Source organism: Bos grunniens, chromosome 9 (assembly GCF_055505025.1).
Source record: "Bos grunniens cultivar Pamir isolate PY7600 chromosome 9, Bosgru_T2T1.0, whole genome shotgun sequence".
NCBI classification, from domain to species: Eukaryota; Metazoa; Chordata; class Mammalia; order Artiodactyla; family Bovidae; genus Bos; species Bos grunniens.
Genome location: NC_141173.1, coordinates 92,510,581 through 92,534,128, shown reverse-complemented (window position 1 = coordinate 92,534,128; position 23,548 = coordinate 92,510,581). Strand labels below are relative to the sequence as shown.

The window sequence follows — 23,548 nt, the reverse complement described above, 5'->3', positions numbered from 1 at the left end:
AAATCAGGGACACACACCTTAAAGCTGGCGGCTCTGGCCTTTGTTTCTGCGAGGTCACGGCCGCTTTGAGCCATTTTCATTAGGATGGTTAGTGAACCTTGTGTAGGTGTGTGTGGTCTCACGAGAAGGGGTGAGAGAGTGTGTGTGGACACATGAAAGTGAAGGCGCTCAGTCGTGTCCAACTCTTTGCGACCCCAGGGACTGCAGCCCGCCAGGCTCCTCCGGCCATGGGATTTTTCCAGGCAAGAATACTGGAGTGGGTTGCCATTTCCTCCTCCAGGAGATCTTCCCAACCCAGGGATCGAACCCAGGTCTCCCACATTGCAGGCAGACCCTTTACCATCTGAGCCGACACATGAGTGTGTGTTAAAACAGACTGAGTTTAAAAGCATCCCTCAGGAAACCTCAAGTTCTGTTTTTTAAAACATTAGTTTTCCATGATTGCAGCTCAGCTCCTGTGAAACAAGTAAGTAGAATTACCCTCAATTTCTGGTTAAGAAGACAGGCGCTGCTGAGCCCTAATACCAACCCTTGGTACACATGACCCTGCCGCCTCGCCCCTGTCCTCTCCTGGCTTCTACAAGGGACTCGGCCTGTTCCTAGTGAAATAACAGCTTCCGAGTCATCACGATGCTCCCAGCGCTATGCTGATGGTCTTATCTAACTTACCGCAGTTGAATAACCCTCTCACGAACTCCCACCCCTGCTTTTCACGCACATCACCCCTGACCAGTGGCCCCTCAATGCTCCCCAGCTTTGCATCCCCCTGGCTCTCCAAGACCCCATACAGCCACCCCAGGGCCCCTTTGCTTAGATGGCTACTTTTCCCATCTAGAAAAATGGCACCACGTCTATGCAGACAGATACCTTTTGCTCCCCTACCCCCACCACTCACTCTCATCCCCAGTCCACTAAGAAGTACTACTGAGGCTGTCTCTAAAAATACAGAACCCCCCGCTTCCCTCATTTCTCCTTTTCTCATCCTCCTGCAGTCTCCCTGACCTCAGGGAGAGACTTGGGGCTGGTCTCCCAGCCAACACGCTGGGCCCTCTTCCATCTTTTCCTCGAAGGGCAGCTTAAGTGATTGTCAGTACTTTATATTCCCTCTCACCCCACCCCTTAAACTCTCTCCCTCAGACTCTGACTTTCAACATTGCACTTGTTACAACTGAAATGATCTTAGCCACTTGTTTGTGGCTTTCTGTCTTGGAACAGGCAGACCATGCACATAGCTCATGCATCAGAACCTACGTCCTATGTGAGAAGCGTGCTTGTTTCTTCACGACTATCCCAGGGCCTTGATAAGTATTTGTTAAAGGTTGAATGGAGTTCCCTGATGGTTCAGAAGGTAAAGCATCTACCTGCCAATTCAGGAGACCAGGGATCGATTCCTGGGTCCAGGAAATCCGCTGGAAGAGGAAATGACAATCCACTCCAGTGTTCTTGCCTGGAGAATTCCATGGACAGAGGACCCTGGCGGGCTACACTGCATGGGGTCACAAAGAGTCGGACACGACTGAGCAACACACACACACACACACACACACACACACACACAAAGGCTGAATAATCAACCTGTTGGGTACTTGAATTTTGTCCTGCCCCTTCCCTGCTTCCCCCAGTAACTCTTTTAACTCTCTACTTTTCAGCTCACTTGGTGTTAGCGAAACATTCCCCCGGTAGCCTTCCTGCCAAAGGAAGGAGATCAGACATCCCACTGAAGACCTTTGCTTCCTGTTCCCACCTCCCTGAGCACTTCCCTCAAGAACTGCTGTGTCTAAAGCCGGAGGTGGAATTCCTGGGCTACATTTCTGTCTGCTCAAGGCAGCTTCAAGAGACAAGTTACCAGCAATCCTGAAACAGGAGGCCCCAGAATGATAAAGAGCTTCCTATGATTCATGGGGCTTGAACTTTTTTTTTTTTTTAAACCAACAGCACATTCTTCATTTTCTTTACCAGGTTGCTGAAATATATGGCTGAAGAATCTCAGGAGAGGAAGTAGGTTAATCCTGGCTGGGAACTCGCCTGAGTGCATGAAAGCCCTGCTCCCCTGCACCTGGCTCCTGGTCTACTGGGGCTTTGAGCAGGGAAATGACACCACTTATTTTTTTCGGTCTGTCTGGGTGATCCTGGTGGGTGGGGGGAGCAGGTAGATAGGTAGGGAGGCAGACACGGGTGAGTTACCTTATCTTTCTAAATGCTGTCACACACAGAGAGAATATTTGCTAGATAAGCTGTGAGAATTAAGGGAGAAAACGTATCCAAAGGGCTTGGGGTGGAGCCTGGCACACAGAAGTTACTCCACAAACAAGAGCTGTTCCTTGTGTGTGTCTCTAGCCAGGTATGTGTGAGGGGTGGGAGGGGAGGTGGATGCATTCTTTCACTGGAAGACCCCGACCCTGGGGACCTCCATCCTGAGCCTATGATTGCAGGAGGCTGATCCCTATCAGGGTCAGCCACCCCAAGGGGTCCCACAGTCCCCTCTGGCAGGCCACTCGCCTGTCCTTTCCTTCGGTTGGGGGGCGGGGGCAGAGGGAAGGGAATGGTTTCACTGTGACCAATCACCTGGCATTTATCCCACAGAATTTCATTCCGTGTGAACATTTCATAAGCTAGTAGAGGTCATCTGGATTTTTAGTGAAGTCTTCTGAAGGGTCTCGCTGAGTCAAGGTCCTCGTGAATTTGACGAGTGTGCCTTTCTCAGTGTGCCTTTCTCAACACTGGGGATGATATGGACGAGAATGGGGGAGGGTGGATTTTGCTTTGGTGACCTCTCCAGCGCTTTGGCTTCATAAAATACTAACACTGAATCACTATGCGTCTTTATTTACATTCTGTTACTGGAATGTAACATGCTGATTCTCTAAAGATGGTGGAACTTCCTAAATCAAAGTTGACAGGAGGCCAATGCATGACAGTCCAGTGACTGTGAAAAGAAAATGCCACCCAGCCTGGCTGCGGCTCACACGACCGGCCCTGATCGCTCCAAGATTCTGACCGCTTATATCCATCCCCCTCCATCCGCCCACCTCCTACTTCCTAAACATTTCTCTATGTACTGGGATGAGTAAATGAAAACGTGAAATCTAAAAAAAGTTAAAAAAAAAAATTTTTTTTGATGTTGACTAAAAGCAAGGTTTTCAACCTCCCCTTAAGATGGCTCAGACTATAAAGAATCTGCCTGCAATGCAGGAGACCCAGGTTCGATCCCTGGCTCAGAAAGACCCCCTAGGCGAAGGGAATGGCAACCCACTCTGGTATTCTTGCCTGGAGAATCCCATGGACAGAGGAGCCTGGCGAGCTACAGGGCAAGTCCATAGGGTCTCAAAGAGTTGGATACGACTGAGAGATGACCACTTTCGATTACAGACACCCGTGTTCTCCCTCAGTCCTACCTACCCACAGGCTTTGTTCAGTCCAAGGAGAGGAATGATCGTGGCTTTTCTGGCAAAGAGGAGCTGCTGACACCTCAAATGCATACTTCGTGTGCACTCGCTTCCTAACAGTTGTGCTGAAAAAGGGAAACACGCTGCAGGCGTGGAGAGAGGAAGAAAAAGAGCTGCCTTCATCTGACATTTCATCTAAGCACTCTGGTGGCTGGTTCACAAGCAGGCACTGTTTCCCCCACTGCATGTCAGAGTCTTGTCACAGCCCTGGTCACACATGGCTGAGAGTGACCTGACTTGCGTGAAAAGATCGAGACTCCTCTTGGCTGGCCTGATCCTAAGTCATCCCCACAAGGGCAGGAAATAGTCGGTCTGGCTCCCTTGACTGCCCACAGGAGGCACTCTCAAGGCCTGGCCTGTCTGTGCCATCAGGTCCCCCTCCCTGCCTTGCTTTCAGGCCAGGGGTCCGGGTAACCCTAGGCAGCATCTGTCCCCTGATGCCCAATGCCAGAGTTGGGCCCAGAGGCTTTAAAAGTCATCATCATAAGACAGGTGAAGCTCCCACACCACCCTCATCTAAGGATCTCAAAGGAAAGGGCCCTTTACATGGAAGTTTAAAAACTCTTAGTGGTTGTTTAAAAACTCTGAGGTTGATGCTTCTGCCTCAAAGATTCCCAACCAGACCAGCAGCAAAGGTGGGGGCTGAGGCCATGAACCAGACAGAGGCAGGGTGTCTTTCGCCTCTTTCTTCTGCCACACGGTGGATTTTGGTCAAATATGCTGGGCATGTTTTACCACTAAAATCCAGAGCTCAGTTCAGTTCAGTTCAGTTGCTCAGTCGTGTCCGACTCTTTGCGACCCCACGGAGTGCAGCACGCCAGGGCTCCCTGTCCATCACCAACTCCTAAAGCTTACTCAAACTCATCCACTGAGTCGATGATGCCATCCAACCATCTCATCCTCTGTCACCCCCTTCTCCTCCCGCCTTTCGATCCTTCCCAGCAAAAAACTGATTATCCTTAATTCTTATTTCTTTTTAATGTTACTCTCATTACATTAAGGAGAGTAACATTTAAAAATGCTACTCATTTGAAAGCAATGACAAAAAATCATTTGAAAGCAATGATGAAAAACCATTTGGAAGCAATGATGAAAAATTTAGGGAAACAGAGTTGATAAAAAAGAAATTCATTTACTGAGATTTTGATAAGACATTTTTCCCTACTAGATAACTTTCTCCATTGTGGTCCTTTCTTGGAGAAGGAAATGGCAACCCACTCCAGTATCCTTGCCTAGAGAATCCTGTGGACAGAGGAGCCTGGAGGGCTGCTGTCCACAGGGTCGCACAGAGTTGGACATGACTGAAGTGACTTAGCAGCAGCAGCAGCAGCTTGGTTACATTATCGTCAATAATTCACTTCTCCATCAAATGGCTACTTAGCTTTGACTGTGTGTCAAGAGCATTGTTGGAATGCAAAGGTCAGGCTCATATTTTGTCCTCATCAGGACCCCCGGCTGCTCAAGGAAAGGGGCCATAGATCAACCACGGGGATATAAGTAACTTCTGGACACAAACACATACAAGGCAACCCCTGCTTTGGGCACTACCCTCACTGGACAGCTGCTGCCATGGTTACGGACCAACATTTATTGGAAATGGCTTTTATCATAGCTGAGTGCTTTGTATGTATGGATCTTATTTATCCCCATTTTAGAGAAACAGGCTCATGAAGGTTAAATCACATGTCCCTGGTCACAGAGCTAGTCAGTGGCAGAGACGGAATTGAGACCATGTCTGCATTCATCCCTTCAGTCGTGTCCGACTCTTTGTGACCCTATGGACTGTGGCCCTCCAGGCTCCTCTGTCCATAGGATTCTCCAGGCAAGAATACTGGAGTGGGTTGCTATTTCCTCCTCCAGGGGGTCCGGGTGATTCCAAAGCTAGAACTCTTACAACTTATAAACACTCAGGACAGCAACAGACTTCCCAGAAATGCACTTAAGTCATAACTATTCCCCTTCTTCCAAAGTTGAACTCTCAGTGATGTGTTTAAGATATTCTTGGGGCAACGGAAAAAGAAACCCATAAGCCGTGGAAACTGACTCAATTGTGTCAAATATCCGACTTAACCCATTTTCTCATTAATTTTTTTCAGCTAGTCAACCATAGCTTGCTTCCTATATCCTTTTGACCACTACACGTAAAGTGTTGGCCATGCCCCCCACTTTCTATTCTGCCCTCCTTACCCCAATTCATCTCTGTGTAACAACCCAAGATGTTATATTAATGTCACCCATCTCTTTTTACTAGATTAAAAGAGCTATGAAATCATGGACTTTGTTCTGGACATTGTTGTATTTCTGGTTCTAGACAGCATCTGGTCCATAACAGATGTGACTTATTAAATAAGTGAATACATTTGTTGAAACCTTAAAATGAACAAAATGTGCCCTACAGGCAAAGAGAGCAGATGTGGGGTTGCCTGGTACAGCGTTCCCAACCCTCCAGGCTCAGACCATTGGCTCCCATTAAACACATCCGTGCACAGACTCCATCCTCTACCCGAGAGCTACTCACTGCCTTTACTGTTGGGTTTCCTTACCTCGGAATCCCATTCCACCCCTACCTGCAAGCCAGAGATCAGCTTAGAGCCCAGCTCATCCCTAACTCCCCTCCACCCTGTCCTCTGCCTTCAGGATAATCACTCTCCTCTGCAGCACAATGCTTCTTGTTCCTCTGTCCAATCACTGAATATTCACTGGAAGGACTGGTGCTGAAACTCGTATACTTTGGCCATCTGATGGGAAGAACTGACTCATTGGAAAAGACTCTGATGCTGAGAAAGATTGAAGGCGGGAGGAGAAGGGGATCACAGAGGATGAGATGGTTGGATGGCATCACCAACTCAATGAACATGAGTTTGAGTAAACTCTGGGAGTTGGTGATGGACAGGGAGGCCTGGCGTGCTGCAGTCCATGGGGTCGCAAAGAGTTGGACGCGACTGAGCAACTGCACAGCAACATTCAATCACTGACCTCATCCTGCCTTCAGAAGCTCTCTGCTGCTCTTCCCAACATCTCCAGAACAAGACCACTCTCTCCAGGGGAACATGTGGGGAGATTTTTGTTTGTTTGTTTTTACATTTATACAGTTTCCACTGCTTGACCTGTAACTAACACTTGTAAGATTAATAGGGCCATAGTTTTAAAGACTATTTACATAGCCCCACCATAATACAGAGCCTTTTTAATACTGAAAAATAAAAAAGAACTTTCCATCACCAGGGTATATAAATTTGACCATCTAAACTTACAAACCCTGACTAAAATACAAGCAATCATTTGCTTATTTCAGCATTTTATTCTCTTACACGGCAAGTGGAGCTCTTAGTAGGAACTTGATCAGTGAGAAGCAGAGAACACGTGGAAGCAGTTTCTATAAGGGGAGGACCAGCATGCTGGGCCCAGAAGGACCCCAGGAAGATACTCTCAGTGAAACTCTCAACGTTCAATGAGATGACATGGTTATGTAACATCACTTACAGAGCCTGGCTTTTTCTCTAGAAACAGTTAAAATAAGCAGTTTGGCTGATGACTGAACCGTGTTTTACAGGGTTAGACTCCAGATTACAAACAGGAAGTTCTACTGGCTTTCCAAGGCTCTTGGCATGTATTTGGGCCACACAGAGGCCAAGGTACCAAGTGATGTCAGTGCGTTTGGGACTGAGTATCAGGCACTCCCTGACTAAACAGACATGTAGGCGCTCTCCGTATGAACTGCCCAAGGGCACCACAGCCGCAAAGGTCTACAGGCTCCCGTGCTCCAGGTCCAGAGCTAAGTCCTCCCCAGACAGCACACAGCTCGTGCCTCACAAGTCACTGTGTAGAGGGCACGTCCCTTCCACACCCTGCCTCTCAGGATTGCTCACAGGAGATGACTGATGGGGATGAACGAGAATTCTGTAAGACAGTCAGCCCCGGGCTTGGGGTTCAGGCTAACGGTGACCAATCTGCCACGACCAGGGACGTGTACTCTCTCTGCGGAAGTGTCCATGTTCAGACAGTTGAGACTGAATAAACCTCTAGATCACACGTCTCCCTGGTTTGAACTTTCAAGCTGTGTGCCCTTAGGGGATTCCCAGGTGGCGAGAGGGGTGAAGAACCCGCTTGCCAGTGTGGATTTGACCCCTCATTAAGAGATGCAGGAAGATCTCATGGAGGAGGGCATGGCAGCCCACTCCAGTATTCTTGCCTGGAGAATCCCATGGACAGAGGAGCCTGGCAGGCTACAGTCCATGGGGTCACAGAGTCGACTGAGCACACATACACAGGATCATTTTAAGTCGCTCCAGAGGGTCATGAATAGTGTCAGATTCTCTTCTAATGTAACAAAAGGTCAAGAGGGATGCTCAGAGTGTGGTCAGACAGTTTGGGCACGTAAGGAAAAGAACGCTAACAATTTTTTTGAGTCACCACCATTCGAGGTAGGTGCCGGGTGGGATGGGGACAGGCCAGCCATGACCTTTGACCTGTGGCACTCACCGTCTGTCTGGCGCTAGAAAGACACTCTGAAGAGCAGGTCACACAGATAGTCCTGAAATTAAAGTCTGAGGTGTGCTCTGCAGGAAAGTGACTCCATGCTATGAGACAATGGGACGGGGGAACTGACCCAGAAGGAGGGTCAGGAAGGCTCCCTGCAGGGCACTAACATTTAAGGCGAGATCTGAAGATGGAGCAGAAGGTGGCCAGGCTAGGGTTAGAGAAAGGGGTGAGGCCTGAAAAAATATACTGTCCCCCCAAATATGCGAGGAAACTGCCAAGTTGACTTTTCTGTTTAATAAAATGCAAATGAAACAAAGCACTCTGGCAACCGCCTTAGGGCCTAGCAGTCATAAATCTTCAACTGTATCTGGAAAGCAACGTGCAGGTTTAGATGATCTCGCTTGATCAGACTCCCCAAGACGACTGAGAAATCTGATGCACTCAAAGGAGTCACTCAGAATCCAACCTTTCCAAAATTACTTGAAATATGAAAACCTTTAAAATATTTTTGCACCCCAAAATATTCAATGTGGCACGTGGGTGCATTTTAATGTTTGATAGGATACAAGCTGGGAGCCTTCAAAATAAAAATATGAGCCTCCAAGCCTCAACCCAGCGCCCGGGGTACAGCATCTTCGCAGGCTGGGGAACCTCAGTGCAGCTTAAGCTCGGGGTTGGGTTCGGGGGATGGAAGGCGGCCAGTGCAGGGCAGGTCAAGGATCCGGGCTTTATTCTTACGAGCAATGGGAACGGGCATGCGGGTTGTCTCCGTGTGTGATGTGTGTGTCTTTGCACAGTCAGACTTACATTTTGGAAGGATAACTACTTTGACGGTGGTGTGGAGGGAAATTGAAGGAGGCAAAGCTGGAGGCAGGAAGCCTGTTAGGAAGGTACTGTAGTAACTCAGGTAAGAGACGGAGGTCGTCTGGATTAGGAACCAGGATGGAAAACAAGAAATTTAAGGTTTTCCTTAAACCAACTTCTTGGGCCTGAGCTTAGACCCTCCCCTTCTATGGAATTCTATTCCACAGTCAATGTGTCCTAGCACCGTTCAAGCGATATTCTAGAATACTTCATATTCTACCTAGTGCAGGGGTCAAGGCAGTGGCCGACCTAAGGAAAATACAAGAAATACATCAGGACCAAAGGCAGGCTTGGGATCATGGTTGCTATGGGTTGAATGGTAGCTCCCAAAAGATACATCCATGTCCTAACCTCTGAAACCCTTGAATGGGATCATATTTTCAAAAAGGGTTTTTGCAGCTGTAGGGAAGCTAAGGGTTTCTAGATAGGATCATTCTGGATTATCTGGGTGGGCTTTATATCTAAAGACGAGAGTCCTCATAAGAGACAGAGGGGAGATGACACATAAGAGGAGGCAGGCATCAAAGACAGAGGCAGCCTGGGAAACTGACAGCTGGTGTACCCCGAACCAGAGGCTGAGAAGGCTGCTCTGGGCGGGGCGGGGACCCAAACTCTGCTCCTTGTCTTCATTTACTCGTAACATCCCAGAGGGCCCCCAACACAAGGCTGGGCATCAGGAAGCTGAGACCGGTGTTCCCTCTGCTGGGCTCCAGACAAGCCTCTCCCGCCCCAACCTGTGGAAGGTCACTCTGTGGCCATTCACAGCCAAGATCAAGATCCCAGGGCTCAGGGAGTGAGGGGACTTCGAATGAGGAGGGGAGGAGGGCCTGGACGTACAAAGAATGTGCGAGGGCAGCTGGGAAGGCGGGGACAGAGGCTATGAATGTCCATAGAGCCCTGGAGAAGCTTGAAGGGGATGCTCTCCAGATTCTGGACAGGAAGATCCACAACCTCTCCATCTTTCCAGCACCTTCTCCACCCTCCCACATCCTTTCCACAACCTGGGCCTAAGCGAACAGGATCCTGATCCTCAGGGTTACCCTTGTTCTCCCTGACTAGGGGGGTGGGGGTGGAAATGACTGAATTCGCGCATCTCTCCTGGGGCTGCTGAGCACAGTTGCTCACGTTGCACACTGCACAAGAGCACTTGTGCCGGGTGAGCAAGGACTGAAATCCAGCTCTGGTTCCTCTCACTGTGCTGTGTATCCTCAAGGCAATGGGGCTCCCTCTGTATCTGTACAAGGCTCAGGTCGTGCTAGGAGCAGCCCAGCCCTCTCTGGGGATAGCCTGGCCTCGGTCCCCACCACCACATTCCCAGTCAGCTCCTACTGTCTCCAGCGACCTAACACAAAATTCTCTGCCTCCATGAGAACTCTCCACGCCCCAGAGCTTTCTGCATCTCCCCGCTCCTTCCTTCCACATCCCGACTGGGGCACAGGTCTTCCTTTCCCGTCAAAGTCCGCTTCCTGTGCTCAACACAGCTGGAGCGGCTATGACACGTTCTAAAGCAGGAAGTAATCCTGTTGATACACTATTTCCTGGAGCGCAAAACTCCTCAAACATGTGTCACAAGGAAACCATGATATGCGGCTAGATCAGGAGGCACGTGTAAAAACGATGCACATCAAGGATATTTTCTAGGCTTTTCCACACGGAGGGCTGGGCCAGACCAGTCTACCTAGAAAGTTTATGAGTAGCTGTTTTAGAAAAATATGGACTAGTCTATAAGCTCCTGCACTGGTTAGAATAATTTATAACAAGCATATATTCTTTCTTGACTTGAGAAAATAAAAAACAAATCAGGAAAAGTTTGAGGGACTTCCCTGGTGGTCCAGTGGCTAAGACCCCATGCTCCCAGTGCAGGGGCCTTGCGTTTGATCCCTGATTGGGGACCTTGATCCCACATGCCGCATCTAAGAACCAGTGTAGCCAAATAAATACATATATTAAAAAGAAAGAAAAAGAAGTTTGAGGTCAATCATATGACACAGCAGCTGATATAAGAGGTAAAATAGGAGGCGGTCATTCAAGAGTCTCCTATTTTCATCATCAACTTGGAACTTGAATGATCAGACCTGATTTCCTTCCTCGTGTAGTTAGAAGTATTCGTTTTCAAGATAATTTGAAAGTGACAATATAATCTTACAATGCAGAATACATTCAACAGAATAAACAGATGGGATCTGTCAGACCCAGAATCCACTTTCAATCATTTTCCCATTTCGTCCTCAAAATAGTCCCGTTAAGTTAGGCACAGTTGTTCCCATTTGACAGACAGGCGAGGGCCCACAGGAAGATGAAGTTAAACACGAGTGCGTGTGGGAGCTGGGATTTACAACCTCCGCAAAATCGACTTCGGAGCCTGCATTGCTGACCACTAGGCTGTACTCTCTCCTGGGGGGCACAGGGTCCCCTCAAAGCCTTTCCCACAAGGCACTCTCTGGATCCCATGAAATCCTCCCACCTACAGCTCCGACCACAAGAAGGGAGTACTGACGGTGTGCTCACATTTCCTCTCTAACCACAGTCTTACTATAACCGGGTAGTCCTGCTGGTATCTGGTCTAACAGAACCCCACAGAGAGGTGTCAGACGGCTCCATCCTGCCAAACCTGTGTGACTAAGGAGCCCTCGTGAAACTACAGAAAGAAGGAAAAAGGAAACACAAAACACCCTTTTCTTATAGGTCTTTGCCTACTGTGATTGACCACGCGTTTGGATCCCCCAAATACATAAATTACAGACCTAAGCCCTGCAGACAGGTTCATCAGTGCCGTCTTCCTAGATACCATATAAGTGCATTAATATATGGGGGGGAAGGAGAGGGTGGGCGAATTGAGAGGGTAGCATTGAAACATACACATTACCATACGTAAAATAGATATTATATACATTTTTATATCACATCAATTATATGTTAATAGATTATATTAATAGTGGGTGGGAATTTGCTGTATGACACAGGGAGCTTAAACCCGGTGCTCTGTGAAAACCTGGAGGGGTGGGATGGGGTGGGAGGCAGGAGGGAGGTTTAAGAGGGAGGAGACATACCTACGGTTGAGCCACGTTGATGTATGGCAGAAACCAACATAACACTATAAAGCAATGATCTTCCAACTGGGGCTTCCCTGGTAGCTCAGGCGGTAAAGAATCTGCCTGCAATGCAGAAGATGCAGGTTTGATCCCTGGGTCAGAAAGATCCCCTGGAGAAGGGAATGACAACCCCCTCCAGTATTCCTGCCTGGGGAATTCCATGGACAGGAGAGCCAGACAGACTACAGTCCATGGGGTTGCAAAGAGTTGGACTGAGTGACTAACACACATCTTCCAATTAAAAATAATTAAAAAAATAAATTCACCTTTATGTCTATTAAAATGATATTGGCATTTTAAAAAACAAACCTAATCCCCATTGTGATGGAGGCCCTTTGGGGGGTGATGAGGTTGTGAGCGTGGAGCCCTTACAAATGAACAAGAAACCCGAGAGAGCTGCCTTCTCCCTTTTCCCACATGAGAGCTCAGCGAGATGACCCTGATCAGACACCAAACCTGCCACCACCTTGATCTTAAGACTCCCCAGCCTCCTGAACGGTTAGAAATACATTTCTGTTGTTTAGAATCCCCTAGTCGATGGTATTATTTTATCCACAGGAGCCGGACAGACCAAGACACCTACTTCCCCCAATTTGTGGGCTGAATTCCTTTAGGCCTGATTTCTGCTAAAACTCTGAGCCAGACCGAATCTTTTCCTGCAGGTTAAAACGATAGGGGCTTTCAGCAGCTCCAGCAGCCCTGACTTCTTCCTTAAGTGCCTTTGGGACACAACGTCCCTGGTTACAGGAAAGTGGGAACCTCATTGTGTATCACATTGGTGCTGGCTCGGGCTGTACTAAATGGGGAACAAGCAGAACCTGTGGCTAAAACATTCCCCCCACAACATGCACACCCCCCGCCCCCCACCAATGATGCTTAAAACCTGCTGTGAAACCTGGGAACGGAGCTGGGGGAGAAGGATGGCCACCTGTGTCCATGGGCCAGTCTGTGCCCACTGTGATGGCCTGGGAGCTTTGAACAGCTTTCTTTGTTTCCATTCCCCTATTAGTAAAATTGGTTCACACTGGAGGGTTACCAAGCTCTTTGCAAATCTGCTGAAAAGCCATGGCCCCCATCAAAGACACATTTCCATCTGCCTATGATGCCGGTATACTTTCAGACTGCTCCCAGTTAGGGACCCCTGGGGTTCAGATGATTGTTCAGGCTCCTTTGGGCTCTGACATTCGATCTTCCTCTGATTTTTATCTCGGGGGAATGCACACCACTCACCTCCCCTTCCCTCCACAAAGACCACCTCCCCAGGGCCACCTGGCAAAATAAGACAGTCTTTCTCTCCCCGCCCCATTCCGGCCCCTGGGGTCTGCATGCAGGAACCACGTTCATCTCAATAGGCATTGTGTTTGTGGTTCTTTTCTTTTTTTTTTGTAAATTATTTATTTTAATTGGAGGCTAATTACAGTATTGTAGTGGTTTTTGCCATACATTCACATGATTGATCTTTACTTTCTCTGTGAAGTTAATTTTTGTTTTCTTGAGATGAAGGCAAAACAAAAAAGAAGTGAATAAAGATTGAAGGAGTGGAAGAGAGTTCTTAGATTAAAAATTACAATCAGGGGTTAGACTCTAACTCGCTGAGGACCAAGGAGCTGACAGGCACGGTGTGGGGACATAATGACAGACCCACCCCCTTACTTCCCACCACGTCGGGGCCAGCTCTAATCAGTGAATGTGCCCACCCAACCCAGGGAGTCCAGCTGGCCTTTCCAAAAACATTCACTTCCCAGTTTTTCTCAGATTGATCTGCCGGGCAGATCCTAGTCACAAAACTCTAGGGAGACTCACCCCATCCTGGGAAAACAGACAAACACAATGGCCTTATCTCTGAGTATAAGGTTGCATCATTCTTTCCAACAAGCTAGCAACAGATGAACAATTCAATTGTGGGTGGTGGGGGGTTAAAAAAAAAAAAAAGGCAAGTGTGAGGGCAGCGAGCCTGTCACCCTACCTATTCTCACTTTCATAAAGCCAACCTCACTTAATCATCCACAGGGCGTTTCACTGTCTTTGAAGTGGACTAAACGTTATTTTACCCTTGGGAGAGATGACGCCAGCTACTATTTCCTGTGCCAGACACATCATGCGCGTTGTCACTGATGGTGTAACGTACATGATATTTTCACTACACAGATGAGAAAATCACCAGCATGATTATCTCCACTCTGCAGACAAGGAAGTCAGGGCTGGGCGAGGTTAGGTAACTTACCCCAGCTCGCACAACAGACAGGAGTCAGGGCTCGGATTCAGGCTCCGGCTCACCAGTCCTTTCCTTCCTTCCCTGTAGCCCAGCAGTTCCCAAACGTGTCTGCACAGTAGGAACCCCTGGGGATCTTTTTTAAAACTCCCAGTGCCCAGGGCACACCCTACAAATCAGATCTCAGGAATGGCTGCGGGCCTCAGCTAATTTTTTTAAGCCCCCCAGGTGATTGTAAAGTGCAGACACGTTTGGGAACTGCCATGTTAGCATCTGGGGGCACCTTCGGCTTGCCAGTACAGGTGCCAAATAAGCTACGTGAAAATCAAGCAACGACTAAGATGGAGCAAAGTGAAGACTGAACTGAAAGTAGCTGAGGAGACACAAGATAAGGAAACACACAATCTTCTCTGCAGGCAAAGGAAGAGATTCGATAAGAGCAGAAGCTTTCTTAATGCAAGCACAACTAACTCCAATGGGATGCTGGTGTTTAGTGACTCCATGTGTAAGGGCTGAACAAAAATGCACTAAGTAAAACTCTTCTTTTAAAGGGGGGTTCCTTTTTGCTTTTAGGGGAGTGACTGTTTTGTTATTTTCTATTTATGTTAGAAGCTGTATACCAGGCTCTGTGGCTGGCATCACTGGTAAGGTGAGCCCTCTGCTGGCCATTTGCATCAGCAAAGACAGTAGGGTTATAGCCAGTAGGGCATATGTGTGAAGGAGACCCGAGTTCCATCCCTGAGTCAGTAAGATCCCCTGGAGGAGGGCATGGCAACCCACTCCAGTATTCTTGGATGGAGAATCCCCACGGACAGAGAAGCCTGGCAGGCTATAGTCTCTGGGGTCACAAAGAGTTGGGCATGACTGAGCAACTAAGCACAGCACATTTAACAAATACATTCAAATTCCTTAAAAACAGGAGGTTCATTGGAAAAGCCTCAATACCCTACTATGCTAGGAAATGAGAGCTTATTGTGATACCATCTTGCAGAACCTCAGTTTGAAAATTTTGATGGCCCAGTTAAGCATCCTGTGGAATTTTAGTCGGACTGTAAACAGAGAAGAGGGCGGCAGACGGCACCTGGTGGGCTACAGTCCCTGGGGTCACAAAAAGTCGGAGATGACTGAGTGACTAACACTTTCACTTTCCTGCCTCAGATAAAGACGTGAGCTAATGATGGATGGCATCCACAATTCACTGATTGGCTATTGGTTTTGTTTTCCTCTTTTGTATTTAATAACAACGTCTTCTTAAGCATGCTCTCACTGGACTGAGAACTGTGAGTCAACTTACTTCCGTGTGTCTGTTGACGGTGACAAGGACCCGGGAAGGCCAGGCGTGTTGTTTGTGTACAGCTCAGATGGCCCAGGGAGATCAAACCCCCTCCAGGGAAGACGTGGGTGAAGAATCCACGTACTCCACCCACCCTCTCATTATAGTCTGTCCTCCTTTCATGAAATATACATATATTTTGGAAATAAGAGAGATCTCTCAAGAAACTCTGAATTTGAATGCAGAAACAGCTTCTCGTGCTCTATGTATACTTTCTCAAGGTCATTTTGCATAGTCAGTTCTGTCACTTTGTAAAGCCAAAGTCACTGAGAGTAGTTTGAGTTTTTCGCCCCGTCTACTGACAGCTGAAACCTGCCACTTCTTGGGTCAAATTTAATGACTGCATCCGTGGATGGTGTCACTTTTCTTTGCTGAAGTTTAGGGATTTTAAAAAAGAATGATCGTGTTTAGGATCTGCTGTGAGGAGTCTCCAGCTGGAGAACCTATTTGTGAAATCTCAATCTCAAACCAAAACGTCAAACATTGCTGCCAGGCCACAGAAATCAGGTAAGTCCTTAGAAACAGTATATTTCTGACTAGGCATGGCTCACTGTTATAAGCAAATATAAACCCAAGATTCTCAAAACCAAATAAACAATAAGCTTATCACTGGCTAGAAAACAGCAAAAGATAAATTGTAAGAACTGTTTTCTTTCTTCTTCAGTGCAAAGTTGAGCTAACAAAAAAAGTGGTCATTTTTAGGGAAACTCTTGGCTGAAACCCACCCACGTGGGCCTCTTTTTCATTCAGCTTCTGTTTAAAAGACAATGCACACCTGCCTGCCTTCCTAACTGGCAGATCTGAGTGATGGGCAGAAGCGTCATTTTCATTCATCCCTTCACCTCTGATCACTAATCAGTTCTGTGAGCACTGAATAAATACACATTGGATCACAAAGGAGTATTCGTATTTGGAGACAAATGTATAACATTCTGGGCTTCCCAGGTGGCTCAGTGGTGAAGAATCTGCCTGCCAATGCAGGAGATGTTGGCAAATAAAAATATCCTTTTAAGGTTCGATCTCTGGGTCAGGAAGATCCCCTGGAGAAGGAAATGGCAACCTGCTCCAGTATTCTTGCCTGGGAAATCCCATGGACAGAGGAACGTGGTGGGCTACTGTTCATGGGGTTGCAAACGAGTTGGGCATGACTGAGCAACTAAGCAGGCACACATGTCTAACATTCTAGTAAAAAGCCAACTTAGTTGGAGTCAGACAGTGTGAAGGAGGTAGGGCTTCAGCTGCAGTTTGGCCGAAGCACACAAGTGGGGGCCTCCATCTCTGGAGCTGCTGGTCGTTTTCTGGGGAGACGTCTCCCCACCAGCTCTCGTGGCAGGACCCTAGCTTGTCTCCTTGCCCAGGGCCTCCTGAACTTGCCCAGCCAGGCCTCCTCTTGGCAAGTTTAACTTCTCTGTGGTCTAGATGAATCCAGTTCTCTCTGCCCTGGCCTCCAGGCCCGTGAAGTGTGTACACATGCTTACATCTACACAGGCACAGCAAAACTCTGGGTAACATGGATATTTTCTGGTGAAAATGACTTCCTCTTCCTTCTTAGCTTATTTCTTTTTCCTGTCTGTAATGGAAGGGCAGGAATGATGTGGTGGGAAGGAGGGAGGTGCCCACCACTGACTGTCTTGTTTGCTGGGGCTTTTCATTTGCTTGATATTTTGTGGGAGACTTTTAAATATTAATGCAACTCTTCAGGAAGGATCCTTTAAGATGATATAAAATAAGAATTTGGCTCAGTCTTCATACAATTTTTTAAAAATCTTTGGAATGGCAATTGCTTCTACTCAGTAATAATCTTCCCACACATGATTATCCAAGCAAAATTCTAAAAGGCGTATCAATTTCTTTCCCAGCCACACAAGCTGTTAGACTCAGCCACATTTACTTCTAGATTGTGGATTGTACAGTGGATTTAAAAATTTGTATTCATATTATCTTTTTAGAAAATATACTATTATACTTGGGCCTGTATATAAACAGTTTAGATAATTAAATGTGTATATATATATTTTCTAGTTTACAATTTTCTTTCCTAAACCGTTTATATTTGATTTGTATATGTTTGGATTAAAAAATACATAATTAATTTTTTCAGTAACACCAGAACGTGAAAATAAGCTTCATTTTTTTTTGACTGCACTGTGCAGTTTGGAGGGTCTAGTTCTCTAACCAGGGATTGAACCTGCGCCCTTGAAGTGAAAGCTCAGAGTCCTAATCATTGGACCTTTAGGGAAGTCCCTCATTTTATTTCCTGATAGCCCACAGGTAGACTCATTTGCTATGGTATTTTTAAAAATGTTTGAAAGAGATGTATACCTCAGAAGAAATAAAAGAAGTAAACATAACATTTCTAGACACCAGAAGGTGCAGTGAGAATCTATAAAACAATAAATATGCCCAGTCTAAACAATGCACCAGGCTCCTCTCCTGGTCATAGTGAAGCGGTCCCCCGATGGAAACTCCAGCCGTAAAAATGATGTGATTTGATGCCATCCACAATAGTGTGGAATATTCCCCAATTTTAACAAATGGATGTAGAAATAGCAGATTTAGGAAAAATCACTAAAAATGACCAGAAAGAGGCTTTCTTCTAAAGCATCAAACTCAACTGCTTTCTTAACTACTTGTGTTCTTCAATCATTTAAAACACAGATTGCTTTGAAAATAAGTAATCATCTATGTGTAATTCCCATGCAGGGAACCATTCTGAAACAGACGTTTAGGGTTTTTTTTTTCCTCTTTCTGAAGAATTTATTAACCACAAAGACATTGCTTAAGACCACCCGTCTCATCTGAACGAGAGTATTAGAATTCACATGAGAATCCAGCATCTACTGATAAAACTAAACAACCCACATCAAGGATTCTTTCTAATCGTGTAAATACAGAATAGCTTCAGTTTGTCAAAGTCACCTAATACTGTCTTTAAAACCAGCTCAAAATGTCTTAGGTCCCTAGAGAATAGTGACTTTTGAAAGCTTCCCTTTGCTGCTGACTGAAGGTAGGGATGCAGTGTGGACTGGTAAATATTCACGCTGATTCACAAAGAGAGATGCAGGTCCAGATGCTCAGAAGAGAGAGGGTAGTAGAGGCTTCGGAAAAGGGAATTCATCCATGGAACAAAAGCATCAACCTCTGACCTTATTATAGTGTCTTGGGACTTTAGAAAAGACGACTCTTGTAACAGCTGGGTCCTGGATGGACGCCTGATCACGGAAATGCACCCCCAGCTAAGTGAGAACACTGTACAAAACTCAGTCTAAAGGAATGATCCTATTTTTAAGCTGGTTCACTATTTCACTCCTTCTCCTGCCACCCACCCACTGCAAAGAACCCAGAACCTCCTGTTAGGTTTCCCTTCCCCTAACTGAAGAGTCCCAACGTCATTCGCTCAAATATGCACTCGAACGTCCACGTTTATCTCCCAACCCTTGCTGTTCCTTTCTGGGGGGGTGATGGCAGGTGGGAGACAGATGAATGGCGTATCTGCCACCTGCAGGTTTAGTTACAAAAGAGAAAAAGGAAAGGGACCTTTTCTTCTTATTTCCATATCAAATGCCGTGAAAGTGCCAGGCAAGGTCTGAGTCTTCTACGCAGGCTCACGTGTGTGGGTTTCACTGGAGTTTCTTAATTTACTATAATATTATGGAATACATAAAAATATACTCTAACACACAACACATGGGGCAGAGCCAAACCAACAAGATGTGACTGAAAAGCTCATAGCTGGATTGCCCACAGCCTTCTCCAATCACCTACTTATTTAACAGAAAATATCAAAATATATTATAATGCATTTAATAGAAAATGTGGTATAATCAGAAACTGCAGAAAGCTAAGAGTCCTCAAGAATTACCTTTAATCTGTGTTGTAGAATGCATAATCTAACTTAGCATTCAAAAATATCCCAGCCTTTCAACAAAGAGAGTGATTGTCAAAATACAGAGAACAGTGATTTGATGGACTGAAAGCCTTACTATGTACGTGTATCTATGTCAAGGTATGCGGCCACACAAAGCGCTCGGATGACAGGCAGAGACGAACCACGGAAGAGGTACTAAGCTACAGAGCAAAATAAACGACTACCGACCAAAATCCGTTTCAATTTTTATTATGAATGTCCAAAGCGACAGCATACTGTGAAAGTGTTAGGTTCTCATTGATTAAATGTCAAGAGACCACAGATACAGCATTCCAAGCACTTTAATTCGTGACAGAGCCAAAACAAATAAAAGAATGATAAAAATATTCTTTTAAGTGTAAAGAGTGTTCATATTCGAGTTTGTGGGTTTTTTTTTTCAACCCCCCACCCCTTGCAGGTATTGTGAACACTGATAATTTCCAAAACCCAGAACCTGGTCTGAATACTTGCAACAAATTTTTATAATCTCTGCCTGAATAAGAAGTGATTAAAAAACGTACTTATAAAGTATGTTTATGATACAATGGGATGACTCCCTTCCCTCCTCTCTCCCTAGGCTTCTCCCCTACCACCAGGTACCTGCTGTTCGTAAGATCAGGACACAAAAGCTGGGGTGAGATACCTGGAAGACTACATTGAACCTGGATTTTCTCAAACTGCATCTCTTTTCCTTTTTAATAAAAACTGAAGAGTTCAACGTTTGCGTGTCCAAAGAGATGACTCATAACGATGGATGAAAGCCACCAGTCAAGAACCACAGTTTTTGCACGTTGTGTTTAAGCAAAAAAGCCTTAGTTTACTACAGCTATGGTTCCAGTAATCTGTAGTTCCAACACAACATGACATTATCTCCCTGAACAGTTTCCTTGCAATCTGTCCTTCTCATCACTGGTACGGGATGATGCTACAGTTGGAGTTTGTTGCCATTTATATTCCAAAAAAAACAAAAAAACACAAAAAATTCTGGTCCTGTGGAAGTGCATATCTCTTACAGATGCAATACTGTTCATCTGAGTGGATCCTCAAAAAGAACAATTATGGACTAGAAACTCATAGAGTTTGTGTTTAAAATTTATAAAATTAAACCTGCTCCAACAGGTAATACAGGGAGGCATGCTTGCAACCTCTGGATTCAATCAGAAACAATGTCTGAGAGCACAGAGCCTTCAATAGTAACGGTGGGTTCCTTTTAACGCTTCCTTAAACAAGATCCGATGTGGTGCACATGGGAACTTTGAAGCACGTCTCACTTATGTCTACAAGGCCTGGGACACTGGAAGCTGCCAGAACTTCATTCATCATCTTGCCTGTTGACAGAAGGAACAATAACTGGTCATCACTGGTCAACGGAATAACTTTTTCTATTTTTTTTTCCCAAGATAATTCCTAAAGAAGAGATGGAGTGAATAAAACAGCCCATGGTTCAATGTTTGATGAATTTCTGTGCTCTAAAATGCCATGTCTTTCTCCAGTGGAGCAGGAAGAACTAGGGTGTTCAGCTCTCTCCTCGTAGGGGAATGGTTTAGGAGAGACCCTGTCTCGGAGGTCAGCTTGCCCAAGCTCCAGACGTGATTCTGCCAGTAACTAAGGTCACCTAAATTTGCTGGGCCTTAGTTTCGTCACATGTAGACTAAGAGGACTTCAACGGATGCAGTCTAACGAGAAAGCCACTAACTAACTTTGAGTGGGTCCATGTGGTCTTGCCCTCCCAGGTCCTTAAACAGCAGAACCAGGCAGAACCATTTCAGTCTGTGGGCAATGGGTAGGCTTCAAAATATCTATGCCTGGGGTGCCTACCATCTTGGTTTAGATTGGTGATGAGAACCCGATGAACCACTGGGGAATTTTTCAACATATATGTTAATATCTGCAGTCAATTAAAATCTTCCTAAATGGTGATGTGAGGGGTGTAAAATTCTGGAAATACACATTTCCACATCATTTACGGTCTTAAAATCTACGAAGTGTCTTTTTTTTTTTTTTTGGTACCTATTGGTCTTCTTAAATTAAGACATAGATTTGTAAAAGTTGAAAAAAATCATTAATAAATATAACAACATGCATGCATTCTGTAAGAGCATAGTTGTTATTGTTGCAGTTGCTCAGTCATGTCTGACTCTTGGCGGCCCCATGGACTGTAACCTGCAGGCTCTTCTGTCCATGGGATTTCCCAGGCAAGAATATTGGAGTGGGACTCCCCTGGTGGCCCAGTGGTGAGGAATCCTTGCAATGTGGGGAATGCAGTTTCAATCTCTGTTCCTGGAAGATTCCACATGCTGCAGGGCAATTAAGCCTGAGTGCCATCACTAAGACTTGATGCAGCTAAATAAATATTAAAAAAAAAAAGGAATACAAGAAGACTGGACTGGGATTTTTCCAACCCAGGGACTGTCTCCTGTGTCTTCTACATTGGCAGGCAGGTTCTTTACCGCTGAACCACTGGGGAAGCTCAGAAGCATAGTACCTAACCTAAAATCCAATTAGTTGGACTAGTTAAGTAAATATGTCAAATAGGTTTACAAAGATATCCACACTGGTGAACAGACATGGGACCCTGACACAGAAAGTCTGACCCTAAAACTGATGCATTTAACCACCATGCAAATCACCTTACCACGCCTTGTTAAAACAATAGTGAATTGGGGCTGGAAAGTTTACTGTGACTTGCACAGCTGTCCTAGGTTCAACCAGAAATTAGGGTCAATATTTGGAAATTTAGGGCTATTAGCAACAAAATGAAAAGCTTCAGTAATTGAAAGACTGTATTTAGCAATTTTGATTTGATCTTTGTGTCTTTGTGGCTGGTAAAACTTAGATGATGCTGAAACAACTGTTTATATAATTTCATACTATTACAGTATGTCATTATTACATTATAAATATATATGTATATAAATATATTAAGGCATCATGGCATTATATGCATGACAAAAAATAGCTCAATAATTTTTTTTTAATCTTTCTACTGTGGCTTTGGCATAAGGGGAGATACAACTTTATGAAATGTGTGAATGATTCACACAAAACTGGCATCGAGATATCATCTATTGGAGTATTCCAAGTATTTTGCTAATGAGTTTATCCTTCAAACTGACTTAAAAGCTACTCAAGAATGAAAAATGACAATGAAAATAAGCTACAAGTTCTAAAGGGACAGAGCTATGTTCTTAAATCTGGGTAAGATTTGCCAGATTGTAACACAATAGGGTTGCTATCTGGAGCAAATCAGCATTTGGAGAATAAAAGGCACGGAGACCCACAATAGGAAGCAGAAGGGAAAAAGACACAAAATTCCTCAAATCGTCCAGGGTAGACCCATGAGAATGATCTAGTAACACATGCACATACATCTACAGACTAAATTTCTGGGTTTCTTTGTTGCCAAGTAAGAGAAATAAATATTTCTGTCTTAACAAACAAACTTGAAGTAAACAAACAGTGAGTGAAATTTATTATGGTGTTCTGGCAAGTATTTTCACGACCATGGATTTCTGGAATGTGTTAGCATAGATCATAAGCGTCTGATAGAATCGTTTCAAGAGCCTGTAACCCGATCCATCCACTGGTGAAGGTCAAGATGAAAAAGGAAACATCAAGGAACAGTACAGAGACCAGAGGATGGCCACAGAGCTCATGTTTGGAAAGCGCTTTAATTTTCAAAGCCCCTTCACATGGTGGGGAGCCCTGCTGACACGAGAGGTGGCTGCAGTTTGAGGGTTAGGGACCTGCTTGGCGTTACACGGGTATGTGAGTCACCAAGTCACTGGGTAGAAGGAGGACCAGCCTTTTCTTCTCCACGTGCTGCCTCTGGCTGGTAACGCTGACATGGATGAACGCACTATTCATCTATTATTCATCTCTTCTGCTCCTACAATTACGCCTCATAGACTGTCTCATAAACAACACCCTACAAACTAGATCGAAGCGCCTCCACAAAGCAGCTGGGTTGGGAGAAGCGCGTTGCCCAGTGTCATTTACAAAGCAGCCAGCAAATAGCAGAGCCAGAACTCAGAGCCTTGGCATCTGTGGTTCCCCAGTTCCCGCTCATTTCCCGGCCACACCGCTGCGGTGCCCACTGGCAGAAGTGTCTATGCGTGCGATGCAGCCCCATCTTTCCGTGTCAAATCCAAAACGAGCTCCTGCATCTAAAACCTAGTCACACAGACAGACACCGGCCACTCCAGAGACCAA

General features: G+C 45.7%; 1 protein-coding gene across 12 annotated transcripts in view; it reads right to left on the bottom strand.

Moving 5' to 3' along the window:
* The window catches only part of SCAF8 (SR-related CTD associated factor 8), a 216,893-nt gene that overhangs the window by 46,570 nt on the left and 146,775 nt on the right, over nt 1-23,548 (bottom strand). For 3 of the 12 annotated variants that reach the window (XM_086318475.1, XM_086318486.1, XM_086318488.1), the window contains one exon: nt 14,109-20,664. The exons of the other annotated variants lie outside the window; for them this stretch is intronic. Coding sequence is in view for 2 of the 3 variants with exons in the window: in XM_086318486.1 (XP_086174612.1) it covers nt 20,558-20,664 (107 nt within the window). In the remaining variant the exon portion in view is untranslated. The remainder of the gene's footprint in view (nt 1-14,108; nt 20,665-23,548) is intronic. 12 annotated transcript variants of the gene reach the window in all.